This window comes from Paramormyrops kingsleyae, chromosome 3, assembly GCF_048594095.1.
Source record: "Paramormyrops kingsleyae isolate MSU_618 chromosome 3, PKINGS_0.4, whole genome shotgun sequence".
NCBI lineage: Eukaryota > Metazoa > Chordata > Actinopteri > Osteoglossiformes > Mormyridae > Paramormyrops > Paramormyrops kingsleyae.
Genome location: NC_132799.1, coordinates 2256337 through 2273906, shown reverse-complemented (window position 1 = coordinate 2273906; position 17570 = coordinate 2256337). Strand labels below are relative to the sequence as shown.

Sequence of the window (17570 nt, the reverse complement as noted above, 5' to 3'; positions counted from 1 at the left end):
CCCCCCCCCCCCCGACCGCGCTGTCAGACCCGCTCACCGCCGCGCTCTTGCTCTCAGACAAGTTCAGTCCGTTATGGCGAGTCGACTTCTGCTGCGGAGCATTTTCGCTGCCGGCCGGGCGGTTAGGGCGCCGGGGACCGCTGGGGCAGTGCGCTCCATGGGCGCTTTGAAAGGTCAGTGCCTCCTATATATACTGTTTATTATATAGCGTCAGGAGAAACCGAAGGAAAATAAACGCGTCACTGGTAACATTGTAGAACGCATTTCCAAAGCTGAGCTCTGAAACTCAGTAGGAGGCGTTCAGAAGAATAAATAGTGCAGCAGCCATACTCATAGATATCCCTGAAGACGGATAATATTGATGTTCTGTGAAAAGTTTATACCCAAGGACAGCTATGAATCTACCGACATGCGTCTCGACATGATTTTGCTCGGGAAAAACTCCGACCGTGATTCACTATTTAGGGAGTATTAATACTAAAATGACGCTAACATTAAAAGTTGTAAATATGAAAAATAGCAGCTTTGAGGTAAATGAAGGTCACGGCGACGCGTCCGCGGACAGGCCGCGCGGGTGACCACACCTCTGCTGGCAGCGCCGCTCTGGTGCGCTGCCAAAAGGGGTTTAAATTAACCCAGCGGCGCGCCGCACTCTACGTGCGTGCCAGTGTGTGCGTGTGCTTGTGCATGTGCGCGCACCATGAACTGGGTGTGCACTTCATCACATGTAATTTTGTATGTTGAACACAACTTGGTGCACCCATGTTTTATTACTTATTTTATGTATTAATTGTCTATTCTTTCTTATTTTATCCGTTTGCTATATGTATTTCTCATACTTCATTGTATTGTCCCCTTTTTGTGCTACTGAACGAAGAAATGATCCCCAACTGCGAATCAGTAAAGTTCTTAACTGTCTCTCTCATGTGCTTTGGATGCAACACTAAGAAATTAAGAAAACCATAGTTTTGAAGTAGCCAAATGTTAGTATGATAAAGCAAGTTTGATTATAATTATTATTGTTCATTATTATTATTATCATCATCATTATTATTATTATTTTCTCTGGCCCGTACTGGGGACGGCAGGCATTCCCACAGATGAGGAGCAGGCCACTGGCATTGAGCGACATGCCATCCAGGCTTTGGCCAAAGGACAGGTAAAATCCGCCCCAGTGATGCATTTCCTGCAGGAGCGCGCGGGACCTTACAGCCCGTTTTTTTCTCACCCCCAGGACCCATACAGCATTCTCAAACCCAAAAAGTATGCTGGCACCAAAGAGGACCCACACATTGTCCCTTCCATCAACAACAAGAGACTGGTGGGATGCCTGTGTAAGTGACACTGACCGTTACGGCAGGGAATAAATATCACTAAACGAAACGTAGAAGTCGGCAGTCTTTTTGCAGCAGGGTATTTAATGTGTAAATGCAAAGCCAGGTGTCGACCACCTCAGTTTTTCATTGGAGACATGTATTTACACACATATGAGGCGTGATGGATACGTGTCATTGTAGGTGAGGAGGACAACACCGCCGTTGTGTGGTTCTGGCTCCACGAAGGACACGCCCAGCGATGCCCATCCTGTGGCTCCCACTACAAACTGGTCTCCCATGAACTACCCCACTGAGTCAGACTGGGGGCACTGGGATCATTTGGCTCTTCATTGATGTGTGCCAGTTCTAACAGACATGAAATACTCATTAACAGAATAAAATGCTCTGTCTTGCTGAAAGGCCTGTCTTGGATCTGTGGAAATTACCTCAGACCTTCTCCATTGTTTGCTGACCATAACTTACCACATTTTGCTTGTATCTTATGACATCAGGAATGCAGTGATACCTGAAAACACATGTACGTAAAACTCATTGTGGCCGGCGGAACTTCAGTATGTCTGGTTATAAATAAAAATCAATGTTTCCCAAATTAGTCCTCAGGGACTTGCAGACAGTCCAGGTTTTTGCTGCCATCGGGAGCTGGGAGGGAGCAAAAAGGTGGACTGTCTGTAGGTCCCTGAGGCCCGGATTGGGCAACTCTGGTATTCAGATGGTTGGGAAGGAACTGGTCTGTAGGACCAGGAGGTCAGGTGGCACCACAGCTTGTGAAGAACAACTCAAATGCAGCCTTTGCACAGTAGTAAGATTTTATTAAGATGAAAAGTGTTCATGGTCAACACGCAGGAGTGTCCTGTATGAATAGCTTATTTTCCAAATGGATAGCCAGAAACGGAAAAAAAATCTTTCATCATCTCTCAGTATAGATATGAATGCCAGCCAAACTTGTGTAATCATTTTTTTCAATTACATATAACTGCATTTTTCCAGAATAGGAAGAACAATCCATGAAAATGGATCTGATTTACTAAGATAGATGTTTTAGTGAGTGTTTAATGCTGTAATGCTGTAGTCACGTTGGCTAGATAAGAAAACACAAATAGCTAAAACTTAGCCGCTGATCAGCTACAACCAGGATACGTCTTGTCCTGCAGAGGAGGACTGCAAATGAAGTGCGTATTTTTTGGGAGGAGATGGGTATTAAAAATGTCTGTGGTTACCCAGTGCTATAGTTTCAACATGACGTCAGACAAGGTTGAAGCCTTGGTGATGGTCGATGGCCTGCACCAGCTTCTCCTGAAGGCGCGCCTTGTCACTGTATTTGGGAAGATCCAGCAGGTTGAAGCAGGTATGAGCGACGGGCAGGTAATGGTCACCGCCGCCCGTGGGCTGAATGACCAGCTGCAGGGATTTCATGCCCAGGATAGGGATGCGGTCGCTTCCAGTGAGGAATACTGGACAGAGAGAGGCGGGGTTACGGCCGTGAGGAACACCGGACAGAAAGGGGCGGGGTTACGGCAGTGAGGAACACCGGACAGAAAGGGGCGGGGTTACGGCAGTGAGGAACACCGGACAGAAAGGGGCGGGGTTACGGCAGTGAGGAACACCGGACAGAAAGGGGCGGGGTTACGGCCGTGAGGAACACCGGACAGAAAGGGGCGGGGTTACGGCCGTGAGGAACACCGTACAGAAAGGGGCGAGGTTACGGCCGTGAGGAACACCGGACAGAAAGGGGCGGGGTTACGGCCGTGAGGAACACCGGACAGAGAGAGACGGGGTTACGGCCGTGAGGAACACCGGACAGAGAGAGGCGGGGTTACGGCCGTGAGGAACACCGGACAGAGAGGGGTGGGGTTACGGCCGTGAGGAACACCAGACAGAGAGGGGTGGGGTTACGGCCGTGAGGAACACCAGACAGAGAGGGGCGGGGTTACGGCCGTGAGGAACACCGGACAGAAAGGGGCGGGGTTACGGCCGTGAGGAACACCGGACAGAGAGGGGCGGGGTTACGGCCGTGAGTAACACCAGACAGAGAGGGGCGGGGTTACGGCCGTGAGGAACACCAGACAGAGAGGGGCGGGGTTACGGCAGTGAGGAACACCGGACAGAGAGGGGCGGGGTTACGGCCGTGAGGAACACCGGACAGAGAGAGGCGGGGTTACGGCCGTGAGGAACACCGGACAGAGAGGGGCGGGGTTACGGCAGTGAGGAACACCGGACAGAGAGGGGCGGGGTTACGGCCGTGAGGAACACCGGACAGAGAGAGGCGGGGTTACGGCCGTGAGGAACACCAGACAGAAAGGGGCGGGATTACGGCCGTGAGGAACACCAGACAGAAAGGGGCGGGGTTACGGCCGTGAGGAACACCAGACAGAAAGGGGCGGGGTTACGGCCGTGAGGAACACCAGACAGAAAGGGGCGGGGTTACGGCCGTGAGGAACACCGGACAGAGAGGGGCGGGGTTACGGGCGTGAGGAACACCAGACAGAAAGGGGCGGGGTTACGGCCGTGAGGAACACCGGACAGAGAGGGGCGGGGTTACGGCCGTGAGGAACACCGGACAGAAAGGGGCGGGGTTACGGCCATGAGGAACACTGGGCTTTGTTAACAGAAACCTCACATAGCATGTCAGCCAAGAGAAGAGAAGAGGCGTCCTATCTGAACCTGGGGGCTGGGAACACATCCAGGATGTGATGTTCTCAAACAGTTATATAGAAGCACATCTGGATCATATCTCACATTGGATGAGACTGTGACGTAACTCTACAGAGGGGGCCACATGACCACATGAAGGAGGACATGCCATTAAGGTGAACAAAAGGTCTGTGGGACACTTACAGAGGAACTGCTTCTTCTTCTCTAGGGGAAGCTCATGGAAGACCTCCCAGAAGAGCTTAATGGTGGGATGCTCCGGCCAGTACTCGCCTTTGTACACTGTGCTCTGTGGGCGGGGCAAGGGGGTGGGGTCACACCAAGATGACCGTTAGGGGAGGTGACCGGCTGCAAGCGTAAACCGTCATGGCGCTCAGTGAGAATTCAGGCTTTGGAGGAGACAAGGAGTATATAAATCAATCAGCAGCTAATGAACAGCACTGGTCACTATTTATCATTTTTGGCTTTAAATCAAAGAGGGGGAAAAAAATCATCAATACTGCTGACAGCTTCTGTTACTGGTGTCTGGAGTTACAAGTGTTACTGGAGTCTATGACTGACAAAGTTGTATCGTATCATCGTATCGTATCGTATAAGGCGCTTATGTCGGCCTATCAGACTCCGTCTTTCTTCAGTGTTTGCAGTAACACATGGTAACTTTGCTGCAGAGTATCCTGTAAAGCAGCAGCACTCTGACCTTCTCCAGTTCCTTCCAGTCATAGTTGGTGTTTCCGATCACCATGGCCTGCAGCTCGCTGGGCTGAAACAGCTCCAGCACTTTACTGCCACACACTTTGTGGAATCCAGAGGCAAAGGCATTGAACAGTGGAGCCACGGATGTGTTGAAAATGTAGTCCACATAGGCTGTCACAAATTCCTGCCTGCAGGTGGCGCAATGCATCATTTTTAGAACACTGCTTTAAGACAAGGCACAAGGTCTAACAAGTGTGACGTTCAGTCATCGGCAATTCACAGACAAAGGGCCCAAACACTTGAGCATGAAAGACAACGAAATACCTGTTTGACTTATTCACTGGGATATCCTCGCCATTTGGAACGAGTTCTAGGACTTCTGTGGCACCAAAGTTTTCCACCGTGATCTGAAAAAGTCATTTTCATTGGTTTTAAAAATGTTTGGGGTACATATCACCAGAAAACGAGGGTCAATTCGATTTGAAAGACCTACAGTGAAGTTTAGACAGAAGGTTTCTTCTATATCATTTTCAGTGTGATCCAGCAGGTGCTGCATACTCCTGGCAGAGAGAATGTAAAGAGGCTGAAATGCAGAACCATGACGTCTCACTACAATCCCAAAGTGAGGGTCTCCGGGGAGACATCTGACCTCCCGACGTCAGGCATCAGCTCCTTCAGGTCATCAAGCGAGGGCTTCTTCTCCAGAAGCTTCTTGTAGAGTGCCAGGGGGAAATTGAGCTCCACGATGGTTAGGTTGTAGATGGCCAGTCCACAGATGGCACCGATAAGGCGAAACAGGTCTATGTCCTCAAAGGTCTGAAGGGGACATTTCATTTGTACATTATAGACACTTGTTATACATGTTATGGAGAAGTTTTCATCTGTCTGAAACGTGGAATCCAACCAAGCACATGCAAATAAGGTAAATGCTTGGCACTGGGTCCACAAAGTACTGTGATCAAGTTCTTACCTTGTTTGAAAACCAGATCAGTCTGGATTCCTCATAGTATCTGAACATGCCATACTTTGGATCTAGAAGTTCTTTCATAATGAGCAGAAAGAACTCCTTGCGAACGCCTCCTGCATCCACAGCTTCCTCACCTACGAAGATGACCTGCAGCACAGGCATAGCAGAGAGTTGGGCGACCAGGAAATAACCACAACATAATTTAATATTTCACTCTTAAGCACAAAAAAAAGAGACCTTCAGAGGCTTCTTGTAATCCACGTTCTTGGACTTCCTCAGAACTTCCATGGTGTCCCCGACGATGTTCTCCCGCCTGACGATGAGGATCAGGCAAGGATTGACAGATTCTACCACCGGCATGAAGAACGAGGAGAAGTTCTGTCTTTGAGCCTGATCGACCGCCATCTTGTACCAGAAGAGAACCAAACAAGACAGTCTTCAGCACAGGGTCAGTACCAAACCCAGAGACCCCAATGCCACATGAAAAACATTCAATAACTCGGGAATAAAATAAAACTTAATAAGCATGACAACAAGACAGCCAACTTCCTCTGTATTGTTCAGTATTATAAATCATGTTAACTTTGTTGGACAATTTGCTGTGCACTAGCATTGACAATGTTACAAATCACTCACAGCCTTTTACAAAATGTTTATTATCACATTACAGCAGCAACAGACAACGTCCACAGACCCAGGTGGTTGTTAGGTTGCACACAGATCCTATTTATGTTACAGACCACTCAAGACCTATTATAAGATGTCACATTACAGGGGCCCAGGGCCACCGGGACCCAGGAGGTTGTTAGGTCATGTGCAGATCCTCACCTGCATCTGCAGAACCGCATCAGTTTGCAGTAGGGTGGTCTTCGACTGCGCATCGAACACGAATGGAAACTGACACATTGTGACGGGAAAGTCCGGCACCTGTGCGGGAAGCAGCAGAAAGTCCCATCCTCCATCAGCATGAACTTCCTTTTCACATTTTGTGCATCTACTGGGTAATGACTTACCATCGAAAACACTTGCTGTTGGATCCAGTTGATGTAGTCGTTCTTGATGTCAATCAGATCATCAAGCTCATGAATGTAGAATCTGTCATACTGTATGATTTGCCCAAACTTTTCATTGACCTGCAACATCCATGAATCAGGAATCAGTCTGTCATAAGGCTGTCGCCTGGAATCAATCTCCACATTTTAACCCAAGCCTCTCTCTCTCTACAGCAGTCGCCTAGTGATGTTTTCTATAGCACTGTTTCTGGTTTGAGTAATGACCACGCCTTTCATTATATTTCCCATAATCTGAACTGTAACATTCCTACTAAAGACTTGTGGATTCAGCTTAAAAACAATGGAATCGGCACAGATACACCAGCTTCTCCTGTTGCCAGCGGTTTGTGTCACAACTCACGGTGTGCAGAGTTTCGAGGAACTTGAGGGACACGTGGAGGAAGGCTGCGAAGATCCTCTGCTCTGAGTGTGGGATCCCCACCTTGTGCATCCTCAGCAAGTTCACCACCACCTCCTTGTACAACTCCACCAACCTCTGGAAGACCGGAGGCTCCAGTCTGGACCACCAGTTTCCTGTACGACAAAGTCGGGTTTTGAGACCATTTCAGGACTTAAAAAAAAATACTGAACTGAGATCAGCACTAGCCGATTTGCTACTTATGACAACAAATGCTAATAAGTGTGATCATAAATTCAGACGTATTTTTTCTGTGTTCTCACCTGAAATTTTATGTTATAGAACGCAAGCAGTGATTTAATCTGAACGTTTAATTGCTCTGAACACATGAGCTTGTCCTACGGAACAGAAAATTAGCACAAAAACCTGTTAAGCTCTTTGACAGCCGTTTCCCAAAAGTGGCTGAACAGTTAGGAAGCATTAATCACGTGTCCTTTCAGAAGCCAAGCCAGCGTTTAAAAGCAGACGTCCAACTCAGCACAGATGGAGCTCAGAAATGAAGGTCATGGGATCATGGGGAGATGGATGTTGCTGAGAGGCGGAGGTCATGGAGGAACGGCGGCTGCGTAGAGAGACAGAGGTGACACGGAGCCGTGACTTACCGAGCACCTTCAGTGGGGTCTCCCTCAGGTTGATGACGGCCTTGCCGAAGGGGATGGCGAGGGTGACGAACGTGTTGGGATTGTTGAACAGTGGGCATTCGGGCAGTGTCAGATACAGCCGCAGTGCCTCCACGTCTGGCGGGGAGCAGGGCAGCTTGGGGATCAGGTTCTTCTCCAGGCTGGCTGCGACCTGCAGGGACGGCACCTCGGTTTAACGGCCCTCCCCGGTGCATGGAGGCGGGGCCAAGTCCCTCACACTACCTGCTGGGTGACCTGAGGGTACTCCGGCTGCAGGAGCTTATGGAAGAGGAGGCGTGCCGTGCTCATGTCCACGCCCGACGTCCTGCTGCCCGTGTCGTAATGGTCCGGGTGGCTGAGGGAGCAGCAATGCAGGTCACATGACCAGACCTCATGTTACGCTTAAACTGGAGAACTCATATTTTTCATACCTTTGATTTTCAAACCATTATAATTGTGACACCAACTGTACCCAATAATTACGAACAACATGATGAAAAAAATCATACTGCACATGTAAAGACGAATGGCTCCATAAAGAACGATAATATCAGAACGTCACCTTCCTGACAGAAAACTTCCGTTGAGGCAACTGGAAGACGAGAAGAGGACATCGATCTCACTGCGGAAGAGCAGAAAGAGACGTGTTAACTACACAAGTGGGACAAGGGACATGGGGAGTTATGGGAGGGTAAGAGTCTTGACAATCCTCATGACACTTAATCAGCGTCGGGGCGAATTTAGGCCCTGCTGGTGTTACTCCATGTCCTCGGAGATATGGCCATGTGTTTAATGTGCACACGCTCACACGCGCCGACATACATTTTAGATCACATTACAACAACACGTGAATTTTGCATGTTCTAGATGAGTCACGTTCTGAACCTTCCAAACTGGCCCTGATAATGCAGATTTTGACCTTACAGACTTGATCTTACGCCATAATGCTGGGAGATTAAGGAATTCCTTCTAAGTGAACTTATAGAGCACAGTCTCAACTGGTTTGTCTTTTGGTCAAAGCATTCAAAAGCTACCTATTCACAAGCAGGAACTAGTAATATAACGATCCACCAATCAGTATAAACAGGAAAGAAAAAATTCAATATAGGTATCATACTTGACAATCTCCTGCGGGAGCCGCCCGTGGGCGTGGCCTAACCAGCGCTCGATAACTTCAGCATTCAGCGTGTAAATCTCTCTGCTGGGATCAGGCACGCGGAAATCATCAGGGGGTGTGTGATTCTTTGGAGACAAAAAGTGGTTTTTAAACATTTTCATTGAGCAAAACCTATTTAATATATGCACCTGTTCTAATGTTATTCAATATTACCAAAGAATGGTTCAAATATTTATAATTGCTTTTCATTCAAATCTTACATACTTAATCTGAGAAATATTCCCATCATTTAAAACAAAAGCAGCAAAATCTTTTAAGGTCAGGTTTCCAGTTTAGACACAGACTCGTCAAGATTGACGTTATTTTACCTCCGGAACAGAGAAATGCGCAAAGCTCTGGTCTCCTCCCGCATAAATCCTTGTCACACAACAGCTCTGCCCTGCATCTGAGAGACAAGCAGTGAGAGAAAGACATCACTGGGAAAGGGCTGCAGGCTGCCGCACCCCCACCCCCTTCCGAGATTCGGTGCGTCACCAGTGCGTGACCCGAAAGGAGGCTCACCCGTGTCTGAAGGACAGGGTCCGTTGTGGGGAACCCAGTTCCCCTTGACTGGCGCCGGGCTTTTCCTGTTGCACATGGAGCGAGTTCCCAGCTGCCCGTTTCCACCCAGACCAAACGAGTTGATCTTCCCGGTGCTAGCGACGAACGCTAACGTGTGCTGCCTTGGATAACAACCAGCAAGTGAGGAAAGTCAGGACCACTGGGGTTGAACGAGGATGGTGCATGCTAGGTGTGGTCACTCAGAGTTCCACAGCTCATGGGACGGGGCCCTTAACCCTGAACACACTTCCTTCCGTGAGCAGCATCATCACAGGAACCTACCTACCGCAGGCGATCTGTGTGACTACATTTCCCATGAGCTCAAACACCTTCCTGGGGTTGATCTCGTGGTTTGTGGTGTTATGGCCCAGCTGACCGTAGCCTCCTGCTCCGAAGGTAAACACACCGCCTTCCTGTCGAGGGACACAATTCACACACTGATGAATTCTGGGTGGGAATGACACAAAGTCAGTCCTAAACAGGAACAGGAACTTTAGGAAATCTCCTAAACAGGGACACTTCCATCAACATTTAGAAAGTGCTCATTTATTCCGCATTCAGCACATCGACTACGGGTACCGACTGTTGGCTTATAGTCCAGCACATCCCAGACCTCGACAGGCTCTGTTTTTAACCTACGGGTACCGACTGTTGGCTTATAGTCCAGCACATCCCAGACCTCGACAGGCTCTGTTTTTAACCTACGGGTACCGACTGTTGGCTTATAGTCCGGCACATCCCAGACCTCGACAGGCTCTGTTTTTAACAAGATGACCAGCGCTATTCAACACCGTAATGCTCCGGCTCTTCTGTGTATACCGTACATGCTATGTTCACTATTTGGTTCATTCTTATTCACTTTCCTTCACTGCTGTATGTCGTTAAAGTCCACAGGGACACATGCAAGTATTTCATTGTACTAAAACAAATGACAATAAAGCTTTTGAATCCTTTGACATGATATGCCATAACTTAGCGTCACGGCTAACAAAACAATCTGTTTGAATGCCACAGATGGAGGGAATACTCTGTCACTTATTTCATGGCTGTATGAAAGGCTGAATGAGAGGAACGTGAGGTACAGAAGGCACCTTTGTGAGTGCGGCGGTGTGGTCCTCGCCGCAGCAGACGTACACCACCCGCTGAGATCGGAGGGACTTCAGTAAGACGGGGCAGTATCGATCTAAGAGATAAAGGAAGGCTCTTAAGGTTCTCCCAGTGGAGCATCATAACTTTAGTAATGACATCAGCCCCAGTACCTTTACACTTAAACCACAGCTATGTCACAGCAAGCAGGTATAAACACACAGAAGCTACATGCACTCTACATTTCAATATGCACCCCAGCCAGGGCCAACACCACCCTTTTCGGGGCCCTAAGAAAAATTAGATTCACATAGTTGTCATTTGTCATCTTCCTTCCCCTTCTGAGAGGCTTGTGCTCCTGGACTGTGAGCACAATAAAGAGGCTGAAATCAGAAATGATGAGAGGAAGCTGAAAGGTAAGAAGAGCACTACACGCAGAGGCTCCAGACAGGCAGGCAGACAGACAGACAAGGCAGGGAGATAAGCAGGACAGACAGACAGGGACAGACAAGCAGGCAGGCAGACAGACAGACAAGGCAGGGAGATAAGCAGGACAGACAGACAGGGACAGACAAGCAGGCAGGCAGACAGACAGACAAGGCAGGGAGATAAGCAGGACAGACAGACAGGGACAGACAAGCAGGCAGGCAGACAGACAGACAAGGCAGGGAGATAAGCAGGACAGACAGACAGGGACAGACAAGCAGGCAGACAGACAGACAAGGCAGGGAGATAAGCAAGACAGACAGGGACAGACAAGCAGACAGACAAGGCAGGGAGATAAGCGATAAACAGGACAGAAAGACAGACAGACAGGACAGGCAGAGAGGGCCAGACACAGAGGTGAACAGAAACAACAGGAAGGAAGAGAGACAGACTGACAGACAAGGCAGGGAGATAAGCAGGACAGACAAAAAGTGATGGACTGGACAGAGGGACGTGCAAACAGACAGGTAGACAGACAGACAGATGGGGTGGATACTCAGGCCTCCTCACCAGTGTTATCGTTGAGGCCCAGCTGGCCAAAATTGTTGCGTCCCCAGCCGAACACAGCGCCTGACATGGTGAGGGCGAAGCTGTGGGCGCCGCCGGCAGCGATCTGCATAAACGGGATGCCCTGCAGCGACTGTATGGCTTGCGGGGAGAAGATGCACTTGCAGTCGTTTCCCAGGCCCAGCTGGCCATACTTATTCTGTCCCCAGGAGAAGATGGTGCCTCCTGAACGGGGACAGTCAGAGCCCAAAGTACGGTATCATGGGTCAGAAGACGGGCTCTCACACACCCGTCCAATGTATTCTCACGGAGTACCACTGCCACGAGGTGTCCAGCACTGCACTTCAGCTCTCAACTGCATGTCAATGCACAGAATGAGTAATAAAGCGATGGAGCGCAAGGCCCACTGCGTTCACTGGCCCAGCTAAGATCCACCCTGTAGGCGGAGCGTCTTGCTAGTGGAGTACTCACCCTTGGAGAGAGCATGAGAGTGTCGATATCCGCAAGCCACCTGGGCAACCTGGACCTCTGACAAACTCTTAATGTTCCTGCCATCAGAGGGGATCAAAGGTCACTACAGGTCAACAGAACGGAACCAAACTGGCAGTGCCAGTGACATACAGCGAGTCGTGACATGCCACTCCGCATACCACTGCAGGAAGGGAGCCATCTTTGCAATAGTAAAAATTCAGTGCCATTTGTTTTTCGTACATTGCACAAATGCCATCACTAATTTATCTATTCACGCACTGTGTATTATTCTTGCAATTTGTCTGTTTTGTGCACAAGAACCAGCACACGGGGGTGTAATATCAGGAAGTGAGCTATACGTAGAGGAAGGCAGAGGGGCCTCCGTACCTGGGCACACGCATGCACTCCTCCGCACAGGGCAGGCCCAACTGTCCGTCCGACGCCAGGCCCCAGGCAAACGCCTGGCCCTTGTCGTTCAGCGCCAGCGTGTGGGCCTCACCACACGACACGGCCACTATGTTCTGGGCGTCCAGAGCCGTTACCTGCTCTGCAGAGACATGTGCACTTTGAGGTGGTGTGGAACTGGACGGGCTGTAAGACCCGGCCTAGCCTTTTAGGTCTCTGACTAATGCCCTGCAGCATCAACTGCTACATAGGTAATGATTTTAATCAGAATCCGTATCATTATCGCCAAATACAGCTGTGAGTACAATGAATCTGGAGTAGTATGTCAGGGCAGCACAAGAATTTAAATCAAAGTAAGAATAATGAAGGAAAGGATAACAAAACAGCAGTGCTGGGCGATATGATCGGCATTACATCGTGCATATGGGCGAAACATTTGTCCGGACGCCAGCTTTACGGTACTAAACGACGTTTGTTTACGCTCACAATTTGGTAAGTAGATTATAAAAGTGCCTAAAATATTAATGAGGCATTCTATGATGCCAAAAAGTTAGTAATCAGTATAAATTCAGCATATCCTTATGTTTAATAAATGTGTTTCGAACTTTAAACTGCAAAAAGTACCACCACAACGCCGACGTCTTTTTACCTTGTTTATCCACAATATCTCCTCCTTTATGTTGTGGCTGCTGAGCTGTTCCTTTCTTCAGTACTCCAGTGTGTACCCCGCTACAGTGCACATCGCACTGAAGTATACCACACCATAGTATCCCAAAACAGTATAATGTGGTGTACCCCGCTACAGTGCACATCGCACTGAAGTATACCACACCATAGTATTCCAAAACAGTATAATGTGGTGTACCCCGCTACAGTGCACATCGCACTGAAGTATACCACACCATAGTATTGCAAAACAGTATTATGTGGTGTACCCCGCTACAGTGCACATCGCACTGAAGTATACCAAACCATAGTATCCCAAAACAGTATTATGTGGTGTACCCCGCTAGAGTGCATATCGCACTGAAGTATACCAAACCATGGTATCCCAAAACAGTATTATGTGGTGTTCATCCCTACAGTGCACATCGCACTGAAGTATACCAAACCATAGTATACCAAAACAGTATTATGTGGTGTACCCCGCTAGAGTGCATATCGCACTGAAGTATACCAAACCATAGTATTCCAAAACAGTATTATGTGGTGTACCCCGCTACAGTGCACATCGCACTGAAGTATACCAAACCATAGTATACCAAAACAGTATTATGTGGTGTTCATCCCTACAGTGCACATCGCACTGAAGTATACCAAATCATAGTATACCAGAACAGTATTATGTGGTGTACCTCGCTAGAGTGCACATCGCACTGAAGTATACCAAACCATAGTATTCCAAAACAGTATTATGTGGTGTTCATCCCTACAGTGCACATCGCACTGAAGTATACCAAACCATAGTATACCAGAACAGTATTATGTGTGGTCCGCTAACCAAATTGAATAAACATAAAGATACACCAAGTTAATTTTTGAGTGTCACAAAATGCATCTCAGTAATATTTTAGGTGCACAACTAATCTGCTTAAATTGTGGGCGTAAATAAATGTCTGCAGAATATCGAAACGCCGTCATCTGAAGCCCTGGTGATTATTGCGCTTGGGTGATACGAGATCGATATCGCCCAGCCAGCTAGACAACAGTATAAAGGCTGAAGATGCACAAAAGGGCAATAAAAACAATACAACAGAAAAATAAATAAAAGGATAAATTACAAATTATGAATTCATTAACAATCAGCATTTAACACCATTTAAATGTGTCTTTATTTAATATTTGATCACTGGATATAGGCCAACAGCACAGTATTATAAACACATTTCCCATAAATGACAGCAAAGCTGGAAGGTTTCTGCCTTACCTGGTTTTTTCCTTGACTTGTCGTGCCCCAACTGGCCGAGGTCGTTGCAGCCACAGGTGTAGACAGTGCCATCATCCAGCAGGAATGCACTGTGCTTGTGACCGCAGCCCACATCGCACACCTTCCTCCCGCGGAAGAAGTCGCAGCTGCGCGGCTCCAAAACTATTTCCTCATCGATGCCGCCGAGACCCAGCTGGCCGAAGGAGGCATTCCCCCAGCACAGCATGGTCACCAGCCTCACTCTAGAAACTTCCGTCCTCCACACCTGGGATGATCAATAGTGCTGACAAATCAGAACATGCAGACATACAGCCCGCATGCAGAAACATGCATTCAGTGGGAGTAGCCAGTTAAAGTCTTAGACTGCTTTTATATTTTTTCACATTTAAAATTTCTTCCGTCATAATTAGAACCACCATACATACGGCTATAAACATAAATCCATCTTATAAACACTGATGCTGCCCATTTCCTTTATACTGACACCTAGTCTACGTACGCAGTAATGCAGTGACAGCCGACCATGCAGAGAGAAGAGATGCTAGGGTGGGTAACCGTGCAGATACAGAACAACAACCTAGAAGTGATGGGTAAACATGCGGGTACACGACATAAGCCTACTTTATATGTGATGGGTAACCTTGCGGGTATAGAACAACAACCTAGAAATGACAGATAACCGTGCGGGTACACGACAGAATCCTATTAAGTAAAAGATAACTGTGTAGGTACATAGTATCCTGGAAGTGATGAGTAAACCTACAGGTAGACGACAGCATCCTGGAAGTGGTGGGTAACCATACGGGTACATAAGATCCTTGTAGAAGCGACGAGTAAACCTAGGGGCATATGACAGCAGCCTAGAAGTGACAGGTAACTGTGCGGGTACATGACAGTGTCCTAGAAGTGACGGGTAAACATGTGGGTACATGACAGCATAGAAGTAACCGGTAACCGTGCAGGTACACAACAGCATCCTAGAATTGATGAGTAACCGTGCAGGTAAATGACAGCAAGTGATGGGTAAACATGTGAGTACACGACAGCATCCTAGATGTGACAGGTGGACCTGGAAATGACGGGTAATTGTGTGAGTGTATGACAGTGCCCTAGAAGTGATGGATAGCCGTGCGTGTACATGATATTGTCCTAAAAGTGACGGTTAACCGTGCAGGAATGCAAAAAGCTCCTAAAAGCGACGGGTGAACATATGTATATGTCAAAGTTGCCTAGAACTGTCACGTATATCCGTGAGTATATAATGAGTACCCAAAATTTCAGTAAAAACATGAGTACAATTGTAAACGGTCACGTAACTGCATGAGTATGGAACTATTTGGGTGTGTAAACACTTGGCAAAACTGCTGGCTAAGTACATGCGTGCGTCAGGAGTACCGCGCAGATGTCCCAAGTTATCACCCAGGAGTGTCAAGCGAGCGCCCGGCCGCGTTATCTGCTCGCCCCGCCGTGTACGCGCACGGACACGCCGCGTCTCCGCTGCTATAGACCTGCATGTGTGCCCGTAGCAGCCGGCTCAGCCCTGCATGGGTAGCGCTTACCTGTTGCGAAGCACACAGTAAAAGCTCTGTGTTCTCGGTTCAGTGTCAGCACTAAGAGAGCCTCCCTTCCCCGCACAAGGCGGTCGCTAACGGGCTGTGTGTACCACGCATAGGGAACTCGGGCGCCTCTGTTCCGGCCTTGCCGCACCGAACACCGAAGACTGGAAAGCTCCAGTAAGCTAGACGATATTTCCAGAGCGTTTCAGTGCCCCGGACGTGACGACACCGCGGCCCCACCCACCTCACGCGGTCCGTTATCCGGCGCGTCTCGCATGTTCCAGACTCGTCCGGCTGGGCCGCGCCAAACCCCCCCACTCGCCGCCACTCCCCGCACACTTCCGGTCGGACAGGCGGTCATATGACCGCACTGACGGATCCCATTGCATTGTGCAAGGGGTAATGTTTTGTCATCTGTGCACATTTTAAGTTGAAACACTGACGTGACCCTGCATTTTCGCGCATATATATATATATATATGCGCGTAGGGAATGTTTTAGATACGAAGGAATGGAGAATAGGATAGATATAGTTGCGCATTTATGCAGGTGGTGAATAAGCCTGTCTCGATTTTGGAGAAAAGGACGTGGGTTAATGAAAGGTAGCCAGTTTGCAAGTGTATCAAGTGGACGCACACAATCATGTGCTATGAAAAGGACATCAAGCAATTAATGTCACTGCTTTCGAGGATGCCAGTGAAATCATAAACAGGGATTTTATATTTATGCAAAGTTGTAAAATCAGTAAATATATGGCAGCAGGTTTTCTTTGGCGTTAACTGGAATTAACCAATATAAGGAAGAAACAGGGTGAGTTACCTTAGAGAAGGTATAGTAGTAATTACCCGTTAGGAAAGAGCTTTGCGTGGTTTATTTTCAGTTTTGTCCATAACACGTGAATGAAATACAATAATATCCATTCATTTAAAAAAATATTTTGAAAAACTCTGCAGTTTTCACACAAAGAATGCCGTTGTATTGCCGTAGTACATATTGAGTCAATATTTACGTTTATTTTTTTTTGCAAAAATACAAGTATTATTGAATGCACTCGTGTGCATGAAACATCTTGAATCGGCGCTTGAGCATGAAATGTATGAAGTGATGGAGGAGTTTAACCAGGCACGCAAAATAACCTTAATCATTTCACACCGGACATGCCTGCCCGTCATTTCGAGGATTCATTTTTAATCGTCGTATAAAAGGTCACCTTTTCATAGCAGAGCATAATGTCTAATTAGGATAAAATAGCAACCCCCTTCTAAGTCCCATACCTGTCATTGCAGTGACATGTATAACTCAGAAGGGGGCGCTTGTTGTACACTACGAGAACGTACATGTGATTCAAGACTAGTACTACATTTACAGGGTTTTATTTTAGTCACAAGCTGTCAGGTTTATTTTTTATTTTTTAAAAAACATGCAATATTCATACAACATATGCTCTCGGTAGTGTTAAGAGTTTGACATTTCATATATTTGTGCAATGGTTCTGGTTGTGCATTCACTGTGTTGTGCAGTCTTTAGTTACAGTTTGTAGGGTCTGCATTCAGCATACACATATGTTTTATGCGGTTCCATCCCAAAGCCTCATTAACCGTCTCCGTCACATCTGTCCATCTGTGTATTACGAAGTTGCAACTCTGACTTACGTGAAAGATCAGCTCTTTGCATCGCTT

The 17570-nt window shown here is 47.8% G+C and overlaps 2 protein-coding genes across 5 annotated transcripts; one reads left to right on the top strand and one right to left on the bottom strand.

Annotated features, from left to right (window-relative positions):
- The first annotated feature begins 10 nt into the window (after positions 1-10).
- cox5b2 (cytochrome c oxidase subunit 5B2) lies at positions 11-1735 on the top strand. The gene is made up of 4 exons (XM_023833696.2): positions 11-173; positions 1089-1159; positions 1235-1334; positions 1518-1735. The coding sequence occupies exons 1-4, from the start codon at positions 74-76 to the stop codon at positions 1628-1630; spliced, it is 384 nt and encodes a 127-aa protein (XP_023689464.1). The 5' UTR covers positions 11-73; the 3' UTR covers positions 1631-1735.
- A 390-nt stretch (positions 1736-2125) lies between these two features.
- Positions 2126-16229, bottom strand: herc4 (HECT and RLD domain containing E3 ubiquitin protein ligase 4). 4 transcript variants are annotated; one of them, XM_072709367.1, is made up of 24 exons: positions 16136-16226; positions 14336-14600; positions 12391-12550; positions 12004-12080; positions 11536-11757; positions 10545-10636; positions 9736-9866; positions 9415-9575; positions 9222-9298; positions 8854-8978; positions 8299-8358; positions 7980-8091; positions 7719-7908; positions 7060-7232; positions 6660-6779; positions 6475-6573; positions 5884-6051; positions 5650-5793; positions 5329-5495; positions 5173-5239; positions 5004-5086; positions 4684-4867; positions 4173-4275; positions 2126-2788 (listed from the first exon to the last, which is right to left on the bottom strand). In XM_072709367.1, the coding sequence occupies exons 1-24, from the start codon at positions 16166-16168 to the stop codon at positions 2580-2582; spliced, it is 3222 nt and encodes a 1073-aa protein (XP_072565468.1). In that variant the 5' UTR covers positions 16169-16226; the 3' UTR covers positions 2126-2579. The 4 variants fall into 4 exon arrangements, with proteins under 4 accessions (XP_072565468.1, XP_072565470.1, XP_072565469.1 ...); XM_072709369.1 differs by lacking the exon at positions 16136-16226 and adding an exon at positions 15895-16122 and having other exon boundaries at positions 14336-14618; XM_072709368.1 differs by lacking the exon at positions 16136-16226 and adding an exon at positions 15895-16122.
- Between the last annotated feature and the right edge of the window lie 1341 nt (positions 16230-17570).

Bases quoted from the DNA above. Each gene is read 5' to 3' on its own strand.
- cox5b2 (XM_023833696.2), top strand. From the start codon at position 74: ATGGCGAGTCGACTTCTGCTGCGGAGCATTTTCGCTGCCGGCCGGGCG. The intron at 174-1,088 runs GTCAGTGCCTCC...TGGGGACGGCAG, and splicing joins CTCCATGGGCGCTTTGAAAG to GCATTCCCACAGATGAGGAG. The intron at 1,160-1,234 runs GTAAAATCCGCC...TCTCACCCCCAG, and splicing joins AGGCTTTGGCCAAAGGACAG to GACCCATACAGCATTCTCAA.
- herc4 (XM_072709367.1), bottom strand. From the start codon at position 16,168: ATGCGAGACGCGCCGGATAACGGACCGCGTGAG. The intron at 7,233-7,718 runs GTAAGTCACGGC...TTTGTCGTACAG, and splicing joins GACCCCACTGAAGGTGCTCG to GAAACTGGTGGTCCAGACTG. The intron at 4,276-4,683 runs GTCAGAGTGCTG...CCCCGCCCACAG, and splicing joins ACTGGAAGGAACTGGAGAAG to AGCACAGTGTACAAAGGCGA.